Genomic DNA, 16,015 nt, shown 5'->3' with positions numbered 1-16,015 from the left:
TTTTTTTTTTCCCTTTTTGTTTTTGCTTGTTGAGCTGAAGGCCTCTGGATGGATTAAATCAAGGCTACTGGAAAAGCATTGTCTCCAGGAAATGAGATGAGCTGTGATGCATTTAATGCAAACAAGTATTAGTTGGTTTATATCATGACTGATGCCAAGGGTTATTTTAGGTTGCTATTATTGTGTTCCATCGATAGAAGATATTTGTCACTTAATTCATTTTTTTTTTATATTCAAAATCCCCTTTTCCATCTTTTTGTCAGTTTGAGATTAAACTATATATCTTCTGGGCTGTGGCCTCCATGTTTTTGTACTTGATGTTTTTAGCTTTCCACTTGATTTTCTTCACGTAACTGATGTCAAGCTCATACCGCTACACATGAAATGAACCCCCTAGGGCAGAAGACACCCATCTATCTGCGTCTAATCTCCCAGTTCACTCTATCTCCGACCACTTTCTTTTTCATGTCAAAGTTATCTTTTCATGTTTTATTCACCCATCTGCACCAGGGGCCGAGTGCAAAGTCACACAAGCGATAAAACGGCTGCCCCAACAGTGTTGTATTTATCTGTCTATGAAAGGCCCCCCCGACCCTCTGGACCTTTTCCCTTTTAAGCTTTTGCATATTTCTGACAAGAAATAAAATGTGTTGTATTGGTTATGTTGCAGTCAGGATTAGTACTTTAAATGTAGGCTTACCATAGCTCTGCATTGTAATCATGTTAAAACAATTCAGCATTTTTATTTTTGCACAGAGCACAGTTCAAATCGCATGTTTATACTCGATCTTGGGCATACATGTCATATAATTTAATTGTTAGAAAATTAATTTGAACCTTTTCTCTCTTTTTAACAGCATCAGCAAGGTGAAAAATATAAGGATAAGCATTTTGATTATTATATTCATATTTTTAAAACTAAATTGAATTAGGATAGATATACCTTTAGCAGGTTTGAGAAGAATAAGCACATATTGTTGTAGAAATCCATAAATATATGGCATAATTGCAATGCACCGATACCACTGGCAGAAAAGAGACCTAATGCTACTACAGTGCAAGTCTCAGACTTTTCTCTAGGAAATATTGATATAACTCTCTAAATCAAGTTTTCATACAATCTCCTTTAAATTAGAACACTGCCACCTTTAATGTATTTCAAGTTGAAGTCATTATTTTAGTGTGTAACAGAATTAAACATGGCTATGAATTCTGAATCAGACACCTTTTTTTTTATTCTCTTTAAATTTGTTTTTAATTCATCTTCACTGTGACAGTGACACTGGTGTTACTGGTAAATTTTAGCCTTTTTTGATTCCTGAGTTGTTTCTGGACATCTTATTTAATTTACTCTCAACTTCGACAGTTTGGTTAAAGGTTACAAGCATTTGGACTAATAAGCTTTTAATGGGAAATATATTTTGAGAAATAACTTGAGTTCTTTAAATGCAAAAATATAAATTATTATAAAGTTGGCTACATCTTTTAAGTCATTTCTCTGCTAGTTCCACTATTTTATTGAATAAAATTGATGGAATAATACAAGCCAGTAGCTCCACAGCTAAAACTGGGAATTAAATCAAGGTTTAAAAAAAAAAAAAAAGCATAGTATTCAGACTCTGAATGCATAGTATTGATCATGTTGTTTAAGGAGGACTCTTCAATTATTGTCTTCTTCCAATTAATCTTCTAGTTAATCTTTTCAAGTTCCAATTCATCCTTTAAAAACACCCTGTGTGTCTAAACTTGGCTGGGAATTAGTTTTAAGAGTTTCCTTCATCCTCCTATTCATTTCTTTTTTAATAACATCTGCATATTTATATATGATGTTTAAAAGCTGTGCCTTCCTGATAGTCATCTGGGTGTTAGGTAAATAGTGATTTTTGCACACAAAATAATCAAAGGATCATGCAGTTAAAACAAGCACTGCATTATTTATCTGTTTTATTATGTTTGAATTATTTATTCATTCTGGCCTGTTTGAATTTATTATTATTTTTTTTTTCCATACGCCATTGTTGTGGGAAGCCATTCAAAATCAAACAGCTCATAGGAGCGCCGAAGAATAAATGATCCCACATTTGGTTGGGGATGTAATGTTCTAAGACATTGCACAGGGTTCTTTTTTATTTATTTATTTTTTTAATTGAAAATCTGTTTACCTTTCTACTGTCAATGTACATTGAAGTGCATTTTCTCTAAAAAAAAAAAAAAAGTGTTTCCAAAGTGCAAGGATCAATCTGTGTTAAAATTACGTTAATTTTTTCCTAATACCACTATGACATCACTGTTATCATATCCGTAAGAACATTAAAATATGCTGTACGTTGAGAAATAATCGTTTAAAAGCGTGAACCTCTGGAAATGATCAATTGTGGAAGCTAAAAAAATAATTCTAACGTTAGTGTAACATTGTTGTGTAACCAGGGCTTTACTTAATTTCTTTTAAAATTTGAATTATTTCTTAATAGATGGTATTTTCTCTCCTTTAGTTTATATTCTATGGTAATTGTCTGAGTTCTAAAGTTGAAGCTTTTTCTTCATTGACTCCCTCAGAGATTTGGTCTCTTCTTACCTTTCCAGAGTTTTCCCTGTCAGATAAGGACTCTGCTGTTGGAAAGGAAAAAAAATAAATAAATAAAATCAGGTCATAGAAACAAAGCACAGCAGCAAGCCAATGACTTCAAAAAGACCGGAGGTGTGCACCTGGAGTTCAAGGGTAGTTCCCGTTACGCTCTTCCCATAGCACCTTAGCTTTCTTCTTTTTACTTGTTGGTCTGCGCAGTGTCACTTCCAAAAGTAAGTTATATAAAGGTTGAAAGAGTCATCCTGTGTGTTCATTTTTGTTTGTTTTATTTTCTTAAGAAGAAAGAGGGCACCTATACAGGATAGAAATAGGTTTAGTAGTATAGCATGGTGAGTTTCAAAACAGGTGGATTTTTGATGAAAGAGGTTTTAGATGCTGGAAGGTTGGAGAGGATAAGACTGAACACGCTTATAGTAAAGAGAAAAAAAACAAACAAAAAATCAAATTCTTTGATGTATTTGTCCATAAAGTCCTGCAGTGAGTAAAGGAGACTAAGCAATGAGAAGGCTGTAAAAGTTTAAAGACCTACGAAGCGTTTACAGTTTCTTTTACAGAGATGAGCAGCCATCACAGGTGAAGTGCACTTTGAAAGTTAGTTTTTCATCTGTCAGAGAAATGAAATCCTCATTACTCGAGCACACAGATAACTATCTCCACTTTAATATGCAACTGTGTCTTGCATCTGAGTACTAAATCATCTATCCATAAAACTGAAAAAAGACCTACCATGACATAGCTGCCCCCTATTACTGAGAGGCTGGACAAGGAGAGTACCAATCAGAGAACCAGCCAAGATGCCCATGATAACGCTGAAGGCACAGGAAAGATCCACAGCTCAGGTGGGAGAATCTTTTGACAGGACAGCTGATATTTTTCACTTAAATAGAGAAGTAGCAAGAAAAAAATAATTCTTGGTGGAAAACGACAGTAACGCCCGTTTGGGATGAGCCGTTTTTTTAAACCAACAATAAAAATCTCCCTTTGCACAAAAACACGATGGTGGTAGCTCTCTTTTTAAGGATTGGCATAATGCCAGTTGTTAAATCTGCAGTGTTGGTTGTTAAATACTAGGTCTGTAGAGGTGCTCAATCAGAGGTATGTCAACTTTTCCTTGCCTCATGAAGTAGCAATTATTTACCACTTAAAGGGTGTTTAAAAAAAAAAAAGAAGTTACTGCTTGAATCTGTTCCTAGAAAAATATTCTTTTAAAGGTTTACAGTGGAGGTTTTCGGGCTTATTACAATCTAAAACATAACCTGTCAACATTTTCCAAACACGTACCTTGGTAATCTTGAAATCTTAAAACTGATTTTAAAGCGCAAAATAATAGTTAAATTGTGGTGTTAAATTAACTCCACAATGAGCTACAGTAAACCTCAATGTATAGACAAATCAATGATCTGGAATACTCTGTGTTGTTTCTGAAGATGAGGAAAAAGCTCTAAGAAGCACTGCAAATATGCATTAAACTAATATTTAACTTTAATAAATGACAGATTGAGTTTGCTGCTCATGCTGAATGCTTTATAGATTGTGGTGCATTTGTCTGCTGAAGCAAAGGTAGAATAAGATCCATACAGAAACCAAAAAGTTGTCTATTAGTTGTGTAATTTTTTTGAAGAACAAATGCAAAGCCCAAATGTACAAGTACGATGAGAAAAATGTGTTGATGTATTGCTTTATCCAAGCAGATTGGACTGTTTGCAGAAGGCTTGTTGGAGATATTGGGGCCTTGTATTAGGGAGGCATAGAGGGATGATGTTGAGCCAAAAGGATGGATTGAGAGGATAAAAGCCAGAGGTAGTCTGACCAAATCCTTGGATTTATTTTTTCCTAAAATCATTCTCTTTGTCTCCTCCCACCATCTGCACTCTATACCCTTCACTTACACTCCCGAACTATGCCCACCTACATTCTTCCCCCACGTCTGGACCTTTTCCCTTTTCCCTGGCCTGTATCCACTGAGGCAGCTGTGAAGGGGGGGTATTCAAATAGGGGATTGTCACCTCGCACTTAGATACTGCAGGGGACAACAAAGATTAATGAGATGGAAATTTAAATGGAATGATGCTGTTATGGGTGATGGAGGGAGGAAAGACGAGTTTAAGATTTGAATCCACACGCACACATTTAGATGCTTATACTATCCTCCTCCAGTTTGTAGTTTACCTTTCACACCACTAATTATATCCTGTTGACAGCCTGTCAAAAATCAAGACTTAGCAACTTAATAACACACAAAAAAGACTCTGATGGCATTCACACTGAGCTGCCTCCATGCTGCAAGTATCAATTTATACCTGCAGTCATGCCAAAAGCGAGAGTGTAAGCGTCTGGCGGGTTATGAGCACAAACGTCAAAGGCTAATCAATATGCACATCATTAGCATAGGAATTTGCAACATGATGTATATTTGGATGAGCTTCAATGATGAGACAAGTGCACAGTAGCAGCATCTTCCCTTTAGAGCAATTTGCATGAGGTAAAGCTCATTTTCTGGCTCGGTTAAAGGAGAAAGAAGCTGATTCAGTCCAGTTTCTATTTTGTTGGATCAACTAAAAAAGTCAGAGTACAAGAAAAATGTCTAGATATTAGATATTTGTAAAGTTTAGGCTGTAAAAAAGGGAAATACTCTTGTATATTTTGACCATTACTCGTTGAATAGATCTGTTGCCATTACAAATGATGATAGGATAGAATAGAAAACCCCGTTATTGTCCCACAATGCGGAAATTCTGGTAATGATGGATAATCTATTATCATTACACCAAAACCAAAATATGTGATGTAATGAACTTGTTTCTATTGTGCAGAAATTAATAAGGTGCTGTCTTCCTTCAGATGGCTCATATTAAACAATGCGTGGTAGTGAAGCAGCAAATGCCCCCAAATTAGGAGTTCTAATAATGATTAACATGACTCTCTCAGACATAACAGTTTGAATTAATTGTAATTGAACTAATTCAAAATGCGTTTTTTCCCCCCTTTTGTTTTATATACTGCATGTTGTCAACCCATGTTAGACAGTTGTTCCCTTTTTCTAAAATTTGAAACCCTCAAATTGACTTGTCCAGATATTTGTTGTCAGTTGAAGCTAATTAGCGTTGATCTGTTAGTTGTGACAAAACTGATAGCATCAAATACATAGTTCTACCTCTAACTTCTTTATCCATTAATGTTAAAATGGCATTAATAACAAAAGATTTAAATTTTGTTCACCCCTAAATATAATGTTTCTGAATATGATTAATATATAAATATTATATTTGCCACATTTTAAAGTTAAGAGGTGGACAATGCAGTGGTGATTTTCATAAAAAATTCTTTACAATACATGTTGGCTATATGATAAAAAAATATATTTACTATTGAAATATTCTTATTTAGGGCTTCGAAGAATATTTTCTTTTCAATTAATTGATTAATAATTGGATAGCAAAACGTTCCTTAAATAAGATTATTTTACAAAATGAAACCAGGTGAAACTATAATGTCTCCACTTTAGGAGTTCTGGATAGAGCATATTGACAGATTAGTTATTTTTATTTTTTTGTACAATCTTGGTATAATTACTGCTCCAAGTGAGTTCTGTCGGCTAAAGACATGTTTTACAGTCTCTATACTCCAGTTAACAATTAATCGATTACTAAATTTATTGACGATTATTTCAATAATCGATTAATCACGATGAATCCGATTGTTTCAACCCTGTACTTATTATTTTTTTTTCTTGACTTTTTCTGTCATAATGGTCTCATTTCTCTCTGAGGCCAGTAGTTAAGCTTTATTAATAATGTGTTAAATTAAGCCAAAGGATATTACTTTACATGGTTTTAATTCACAACTACTTTCACTGTATGGTTGTAGGCAGACTAGATGACATGTTTAATAGACCTGGTCAGTCATCAGTGACTTGATTTGAACTTGAAGAAAATCACTCGTGACCATCTCTATGATGTAACCACTCTACAACCAAACCAAGACGATTAATGAAACGTTTTTTATTTTACAGTCCTCATAGTAAATATCTTGATTAATAAATAGTTTTTCCCCCCTTCAAGATGAACGTTAAAACTGTGTTACTTTAAACCGACATAAGCTCATTCCAAGATCAATGTGCTGCACATAAAACCCAGTGATTGATGTGATGTGTGGTGGATTGACATGTGGGCACCCTCTTCAGGCTAGCATGAGCAGCTGTGTTGTTTTCTCTGTAGTGTAACGTCAGAATGATCAGTGTACATCTTGTTTGTCTCTGAGATCAGACGAGATGGATTTCCTGTAGTATGACCCAGATATTTATCTTGGTGTCAGGTCTGAGTTATGTATCTCTGTGGAGGTTAACATTGGCTGTGCTAAGTGGCTCCCAGGTTTACTTTAAATGCTGCAAAGAGGAGGGACTAGGCGAGAGTGAGTGTGTGTGGGGTGGATGTGGGAATTGCAGGAGTGAAGTCGGGTCATATTAGGAAGCCTGCAGTCTGTATTTTACAAGACAACTGTGATCATTGCATCCGTTTATAACCTATAATAACCCCTTTGCCGGACTTTTCCCCTTGGTACATTAAAACATCATGGGCAGGTTTTCTCATCTTAGACTTTTGTCTTGGTTGACCATGGTTGCTCCTGTGGGCCTGTAAACCCATGTACTTCATACGCTATACAGTAAAAATGGACTTCTTAGAGTATTACATTCATGAGTAGTCTTTCCTGAGGATTATGCTCGAGGAAAAACACAATTCCACCCCTTATCATAGCTGCTGCCAACCCAAGCAGAAACTTTATATCTCCCTCCCTGCAATTACTTTATACACCAATTTTTGCAAACAGCTTGCAGTATTTTTCCTTCCTTAAGCCCTTCCTATCTCGTCTTTGTTGTTTCCATTATCCTACGCCCCACATCTGTCTTTCTTTGTTTTTTTTATATGCACACAGCGTTATAGTCACAAACTCCCATGTGTAAGGCCTGCCCTGGTAAACGGCTATAAATACTTTGAGATGATCTTGGCCATAAGTATCTCCTCCTCCTCTGTGGGACAAGAGAAGGTTTTTTTTAAAACTTTAAAGTTTTATTGAAAGTAGTTTATTTATAAAGATATGAATGAGAAAAGAAGAGTTAATTGTCTTATAGTTTTATCTGTTGTAGGATTTCACACTAAATTTAAATAAAAAAGATGCTACTTTAAGATAAAAGTATAATAAAAATTCAGTAAGAAATAAATTGATCTAAAGGCAGCTAACTGAATCAAATTAGCTCTTTGTGAAAATGTAATTGTATTTGTCCCAAAATTATAACCCTAACCCGGATGAGTGCGCTGATACCAATAAATGCTTAAACCAAAATAAGGGGAAAAGTGCTCTGGCATGACCTCAAATTGTCTTATGGTTAAAAAAATCTTTGATATAAAGCTTTATTTTAAGGGAATTTGCTCACAAGTGGTTATTTACTTTATAGCCTTTGCCTTTTCAGTTTTGGCTATGGGGCTAAGATAGCTTTAATCCTTGATAAATGATAAATCCTTGTGCTTTTTGTTTTCTAAGATTAAAAATTGTTGCATTTGACTCAGAAATAATGGAAAAACTGAAGTGTGAAAATACTTTTTTAGTGAATAGTATTCACAGCTGACACTAGATTAGTTTAAGGTCCACATTTAAGCTTATGTGAAAAAAGTATTAGTGGCAAACTTGATGTCAGAAACTGGACTGAAGGTACTTTATTTAATTTTTTTTAACGTTTCAGTGCAACTTGTCATGTGGCCTCATTTTGCCTTTCCAGGGTCATTTTCCCTGTCCTGCCAGTGTGAATTTGCTGATATATCTTGCTCTTGTCCTCCTAAATGGGACAGGTACGGCCATGTAGGGAACAGAAAGTACAAAATGAGATTAAAAAAAAGCCAGTGGGTTTTTAAATTCAGTTATTTAATTATACCAGGAGCCGTGAGCTTCTTTTCTAGGTTTACTTGCTCTATGTTTTTGGGTGATGCAATGAGTGTATCAGGTTTTGACTTTCATAAAAATCAACAGATTGTGCTATAACGCTGTGGGGAAACACATTTTATTTGGGATACAGTCCTTTTGAACACAAATACAATCTTTTTCATGTCTCCCATCGAGATGCTTTTTCTGAAAATAAAGCAGCTAAGATCTCACCTGGTACATGGTGTCCTAGATTTTCATTATAAGAATCTACTTTAGCTACAAGCTTATTAATCTCCAATAGACAGAACTAAGACATTTCTTGTCTTATCTTATCAATAAAATAAAAATGACCACACAGTTCAAAGAATACATCGTTTTTCTGAGGAAGCCTAACGCTAAGAAGATCTTAGCTGTGAAATTTGAATCCTTGGATCCTGCAGCGAGATAGCCACGCGCACCAGTGAGTCATCAGAATGCCCTAACAAATCAGATTTTGCTTCTCTGTCATGTATATTTGTGAGTCTGTCCTCAGGCAGTATATCTGTCATGGCAGAGAAGCTCATTAAATTAAACCCCAAGTCAAATGGGAAAGAAAGACCTCAGGAGAAAGTCGTTGCTTTATTAGCAATATGCTGGAGGCTTTAACTCACAGCAGAAGCTATCATCAGATTACTCTGGAATAAACAGCTCCAACCTGCTTGTTGGTTCGTTGTGCCTAACTAAAGCAATTAAGATTATTTTTATTTGTGGATTTGAACAAACAATAAAACCGATAAACATGTATTGTTTAGTTGTGTGTGTAAAAGAGTATGTGGGTGTGTGTAAATATATAGTATGTGCTTCTGTATATGTGTCTGAATCTTGAATATTACAGTTTGAAAGGCTGCAGAAAGAGGTTGAATGTCAGTCTGCTGATTAAATGCTAAAATTAGTGGCGCAGTTTTTAGCATTGTTGTCTGGCAGCAAGAAGATCCTGGGTTGATTCCCACCTTAGGGTCTTTCTGCATGGAGTTTGCATGCTCTCCCCTGTGTTCTTTCCACGTACCCTGGGTTCCTTACTGTCCAGAAGCATGACCTTTAATTTCGGTTAATTGGGGACTTTAAATTGCCCTTAGGAGAGAGTATGTGTTCATTGTTGTGTAACTCTTTGTTGCTCTACAAAGAACTTGCAACCTATCTAAGGTTTCCCCTGCCTTTTACTAATAGACTAGTGGAGATGTGTACTATGCACCCCCTTGACTGACAAAGATGAATAGAGAAACTGCTTGTATTATGCTGTTAATTTTGTTGATTTAATTCGGTTAAGTTATATAGCGCCAGTTCAGAACACACCATCCCTGACGATATAGCCAAATGGGTTAAAAGTTTACGTCAAGGAAAACCAGTTGATTGCATCCAGTCTTTGACTTGCAAGACATGCTCCTCCTGGATAAGCCTACTGACATAATTTTGCTTGCATTTTGTCGCTGGCTCTTCAGCAATCCCTCACACCAAGCATGCATGTAGCGACAGTGGAGAGGAAATCTCCCTTTTAACAGGAAGAAACCTCCAGCAGAACCAGGCTCTGTGTGAGCGGTCATCTGCCAAGGCCAACTGGGGTTCAAGGAGATAAAAACAAACAGAATGAAGCAGAAATAAAAAAAGGTGCTAAATAGCTCCACAGGTCCAGGAAAGACACAGCCACGCACATAAGCTCCAAGCCAATTCTCTTGTCAGAGTATAAAAGAGAGCACTTACAGTTGAGGCTGATTTATACTGCGAAACTAGGTTGTCGGCGTAGGTGTCGCAGTGAACAAGGACGTCCCAGCTCCCTCCGGAGACACGCCGCTGCACCTCTCCCAAATTGTAGGTGACCGCAGACAGTGCGGCAGATAGGAGGCCGGCTTGTTTTGTTTTTATGACCGAAATTGCGGAAAACAACTCGTGAAGTTGGACCAGCTAGAAGAGTGAGGTGTGCTGGGACCCTTATTCCACCTGGATCCCCGCTATTTTTTGCCGTCATGTCCCTCCCTTGTCGGACAAACTCGCCCCCAATTCCTCACCACCTCGGCCGTATCTAGACCCACAGTGTATAGCGCAGACCATGCTTCAATATTGGGCATAAATCAAAAATATCTACATCAAGCTCACTACGACCCACTGCTGCCGGAGTATAACCAGCCCTTAAGTCACAGTAAAAGAAACAGGGCTATACTGAAAAAAGGCCAAGCTCTAACATTTATATTATGAAAATGAAACCATTAAAAAACGGTTACACAAGTCTCACGAAAAAAAAAAAAAAAAAAAAAAAAACTAAAAATCAAACTATGGATTAACATTAGAGAGCTGATGTAGGGAGCCACAATGCGTGCATTCTACTCGATCTCCAGGCATGGCTGCTGAATGCAATAATTCGGTAGTTCCCAAATGTTCCCTTTTGTTCCCATTAAAGTTTTTGCTCCCCCTCGAACTAACCCGACTCCAACCTTTTATACAGTAGATCAAAACATTGCAATAAAATAAACTGAAATCTGATTTAAAACTCCTACCCAGAGGTGGGAGATGTGGTAAACAGGTCATCTCCATGCCATGTGTGTGTTCTGCCCAGCCACTGAACCAGGTGTGTCCAAGTGGAATAATTTATTTTCCTCTTCATATTGGACTCACCTGGTTCATTGCCTGGGCAAAACAACCACAGGGCATGAAGAAGACTTTTTAACTCCCCTGCTCCCACCCCTTCTTCAACTTTTAAAGAGCAATACTTTTAAGTTTGCCTTTTTTTCCCCCCAACTGTGTAACAGTATTCAACATTGCTATCCATAGATGGATAAATAAACACTCAAATTGGGGAATGTTATGAATCCATCTTTATCACGTCCAAATTACACTACACCGCCCCTCGGGGTCTGTCCCCTTGATTGGAACCCACTGCACAAATGAATCAGCAACACGTATAGATATATTAGTATCTGCTAACTGATACTTGTCTCTCATTTGACCACTCTAACTTTGTGATTTTTCTCTGTTCATTTATTCCTTCATTCAAACCCACCATGGATATGTTTTTTGTGCTCTCTTAGAGAGCTGATGAGTCATTTTCTGGAACAGTAATCTCAGACCAGCAGGAGTTTTTTATTATTTCCAAGTTATTTTAACTTTACCTAAAGCTAAAAACCAAAGGAACATAAATGGGATGTAATAAAGCTCATAAAATGATTCACTTAAATTATGACCTTCACTGCTGCTCTGACAATCAAACCACATGAATTTCTTCAGTTATGAAGATAATCCTGGCCTGCTCTATTCATATATAAAGTCTAAGATTTTCTTAGATGTGCTGGAGCCTAGCATATTTGCTCACAAAATCTTTTCCTATTGACAGTGCCAAGGGCTCAAACTAAGTTGGGGAAAAATATTGAAATCTTCCTCATGCATGAAATTTGCTATGAAATCAACTACATTTCAGCAAACTGATTTCACTGAATGAAATAGACCAAAAGTTAAACATTTAATTTATTCAAACCATATGAATAAAAGTTCTTAATCCTTGGCTTTTTTTCTCCTTTTGCATATATAGTTTGACTTTTGGTGTATATTTTGTGTAAAACTGGTGTTTTAATGCTTTAAGATTTTGTCATCTTAGGCATGGCATCCTTATATTAAATTACTTGCTGGTGTTTGTGCTGCATTTTTTTTCTGGACAGAATGTCAACATTTAGCTAAGATATTTAATTAGAAAGTGAATTTACATGAGATAAAAGGTGACTTTACCTGAAAAACCTTTCAGAAATGAAACTGGTTGTATTTGAAAGTAGTGATGCTTCTGAACACCAAGTCAAATTCCTGCAAACCTACTTGGCAATAAATCTGAAATAGCTGAGTTTTATTTGTACGGAAATAAACCAAATGTTGATACACTTCATGAGTATAAAAGAAGATTAAGTGAATTCATGTAAAATTTGGAATAAACATAAATCGGTTCATGTGCCATGACTTGAAAGCACGTAATCATGATTTTTAAAATTTTATTATTTTTTTTTGTTTTTTTTTTAACGTTTTTTTTAGATGTGAGGGCATTTATTTCCACCAGGCAAAATAAAAAAACGACTTAAACCAAAACATAAATGGACTGTTAAACCACTGCCATATTATTTTGTTGCACTTTCACAGAACTTTGACTGAAACATTGTCGTCATGTTTGGCTAGGTATCGAATGTCCGCGTAGTTCCCGGAATACGCCTGGTGGAGTGCAGGTGGCCGAACCTTTCAGCGATGAAGCCATGCTGTTCACAAAGGAGCTGGTATTACAAAGAGAGGTAAGTAACACACAGCAAGCCTTGCTGGGGATTTATCCTCTCCTGTTGTTTTGGGGCCCATTTCCAGTTTGAGGGGTTTTAATGTTTGGATATTTTGGCTCTTTCCTTGCTGTTTTTAATTGGAACCAATCTTTCAGTCTGTGCTGGATGTAGCTTTCATTAATAGATTGCTCTAAGCTTAAAGTACATTTCTAAGGTAATAAAGGGATTATATCAATTCATGCAAATGCTGGAACAGTCTGCTTACTAAAAAATTGTGTTTTGATAATGTATTTAGCAGATTTTACCTCTTTTTTAATTTAAACCCATTAAACATTATGGTAGAATTTGTTTGATTCATCAAAATGCTTCAGCGATCACAGATCTTAGATTCATGTTATGCAAATGTTATTTTTTCCGCATTGTGTTATAAGCAGGGGCTTTGTCTTTTAAAAATGTCGTCTTGTATACATCTCTGCAAAAACATGTTTATTTTTTTAATATACCAAATTACATTTTTATCTTATCTTGTCCAGATAGTTTTTATAAAGATGAGACCACTGACTTTAATAAGCTGATTAAATTGTTTACTCCCAGTTGAACTTTATTACAGCATTTATACACTGTACTTATCTCCTGAGTGATGTAAAATCTCATAAAAGTTCAGAAAAAGGTTTACACAATCAGTAAAAACCCTCCCCTTCCCTGTGGACCACACACATGTTCACACACACACGCAAACACACACCTACACCATCTCAGTTGCTGCAGAAAGCTCACCTGATACTGGATCAGTGCTCCTGGACTTTAGAAAACTCCACCCAGTGTGTGCCTATTCATTGACATGCTAATAGGTTTTTATACGAAGCAGTGAACGGACTAAAGCTATGATGGAACTAGCTTTAATCCTGGCACAATTTATCCAGGCCACACACGTTTTTTCTTTTTCTTTTTTTTCATTCTTTCTTCATCCCTATCTCTGCAGAAAGGAGCTTTACTGCGTGGGGTGGCTGACTCCACTGTCCTCCGGTGTTTAATTGTCATGAAAATGGAAGTCTGAGCAAGTGGCTCAGGTGGAGCCATGTTAAAATGTATATCTGTGGGATAAACATAATGTTATGTATATAACTACTGTTCATTGAAGGAGAGGAACAAAGTACAACATGAGTGTGGGATATCACCCCCCTGAGTATCCCGGCTGAAACCACCTCTACTCATGTATCCTAGGCAAATGATGTGATGACGACGAGACAGCCCCCACCTGCACTTTATATGTGTCCATCATTACCGCAATTACTTAGGTTGATAGCCTCTTTTCACCAAGTCCAGCTGAGAATCGGGGCAGACATGACTGTGTTCCCCTCCTTCAGGGAACGTTGGTTATATACATAACATTTTGTTCCCTTTCAGTCAATTCACTCAGTACAATTCATGAGTATTGGGCGTATATAAACACCCCGCGGAGCAACCATCAAACCTGGTTCAGCTACAGCAGGCTAATGCAGCACTTTAGGCCCACAGAGAGAACGGACTGAGCCACAGAAGAGGCGGTCATAGCCAAACAATAAAGCTCTACAATTTATGTGGTGAAGACCAGCACAAATCTCACCTTCTGAGCACCCTTTTAAATAGCGCCCAGATGGTTGCTGCACCCCAGGTGGAGTGAGCCTTCACTCCTCGGCATATGGAGACTCTTGCTCCTGTAAGCTAGAGATATGGCCTCCACAATCCAGTGAGTGCCTTCCCCCTTGCTGGGTTAAGCACACAAATAGTTGATCACACAACCTCACATCCTGATCCATCCATCCATATAGTCTATCTGGTCTGCAGTTGATGCCTTACACATCAAGTGAAAGGTTGTCTTCACCAGACGGACAAAACTGTGTTTCCTGACTCTGAGACCAATGGGTCTTGCCGTGAGACAGCAGCCACTCCCAGCACTTTGTCATAACCTTAACCCGTAGAGCATAGAGCGACAAATCTGGTGACAGAACGCACCTCCTTCATGCTCCACCCACGCTCTGAGCATGAATGATCCCCAGACACACGGGACAGGCTTTGTGCTGGTCCTTGTCGTGACTTGAGAGGCCACATCCCTGAGGATAGGGGGGAATGGAAGACTTCTGCTTTGTTTTTTTTGCTTTGTGCTCATCCTGAACAACAAAGATGTATAGGTAAACTTGAACTTAAAGGCAGGCACGCTTACCGGCAGTAAGTATTGGCTAAAGCTTGGTTTATGCTTGACGTGTCTGTGCGGTCTGCTCTGCCAAATTACATTATTTTGGACCTCAACACCTGTCTGCACGGACCCCGTGCGGAAATTTGGTCTCCCTAGGAAAATTTGTAACTAAGCGTATGGATCTGCACAGAAAACATGGCCAGCTCGCAGCAGCTCTTGCTGGCGAGGGTTCCCAAAATAAAAATCTAGAGACATACCTTGATTTAGCCCATAAATATCAGCATTATCCACACATTGTGGAAAAACTCCAGGAAAGAAAGGATTGTCACTCTCGAACAGCATTCCGAGGCTTTGATAAAGTTGTAAACAGCTGTGTTTTCTACTTCCTCATGTAGTGTGGTTTTGTCAGCTTGCGGTGTTTGCTGAAAGAACTTGTCATCACGTCATTTTATTTTAGCCAGGATACACAGGGATGTTATATCACATACTCATGTTGCACTGAGTGAATCGACTGAAAGGGAATTTACAAGCTAGAAGAAATTCTTGAGTTAGAAATAATGGATGCAGACACCAAAGTGGATTTGATTGACAAGTATGTCCTATAGCCAGTGCAGAGGTGTTCGGCAGAGTACATGTGGTTTTGCATTTTGGCATTTCAACAGATGTCAGTCAGCATAAATAAAAAGTTTACAAAATGTTTGAGCCCTAACTTGAAGCCTTATCTTTTTTATGCCAATTAGACCAGATTTAAATGTCTCATTCATATTACTTAATATTGATTCAAAATAATAATCTTAAAGCTAAAGTTTTAAATGATTTCTCCAAGCATGACAGTCCTTCAGAGCTTTTTTATTGCTATCAAATCAATTAATGGAAACTGGTAGGAATATTATGTAGGTTTGCTTTAGTTTTCTGCTCATTTAACTCAAGCTTGTTTATTCAGTAAATGGCAGCATCTTAAGCGTATCTCTATAAGGATAATGCCAGTCAGTCTATAGCTATTTCAAAATGTTTTTTAAAAGTTATTTGTATAGGGGGGTGCTAACTCTTTAGAACCAT

General features: G+C 37.2%; 1 protein-coding gene across 1 annotated transcript in view; it reads left to right on the top strand.

The window, feature by feature from the left end:
- snd1 (staphylococcal nuclease and tudor domain containing 1) overlaps positions 1-16,015 on the top strand; it is a 215,123-nt gene that overhangs the window by 71,132 nt on the left and 127,976 nt on the right. Inside the window, exon 16 of the mRNA XM_015376704.1 lies at positions 12,689-12,798. Within this exon, the coding sequence (XP_015232190.1) occupies positions 12,689-12,798 (110 nt within the window). The remainder of the gene's footprint in view (positions 1-12,688; positions 12,799-16,015) is intronic.

Source organism: Cyprinodon variegatus, unplaced genomic scaffold (genome assembly GCF_000732505.1).
Source record: "Cyprinodon variegatus isolate N-32 unplaced genomic scaffold, C_variegatus-1.0 Scaffold139, whole genome shotgun sequence".
In the NCBI taxonomy this organism is placed as follows: Eukaryota; Metazoa; Chordata; class Actinopteri; order Cyprinodontiformes; family Cyprinodontidae; genus Cyprinodon; species Cyprinodon variegatus.
This window is presented reverse-complemented; position numbering and strand designations above follow the sequence as displayed.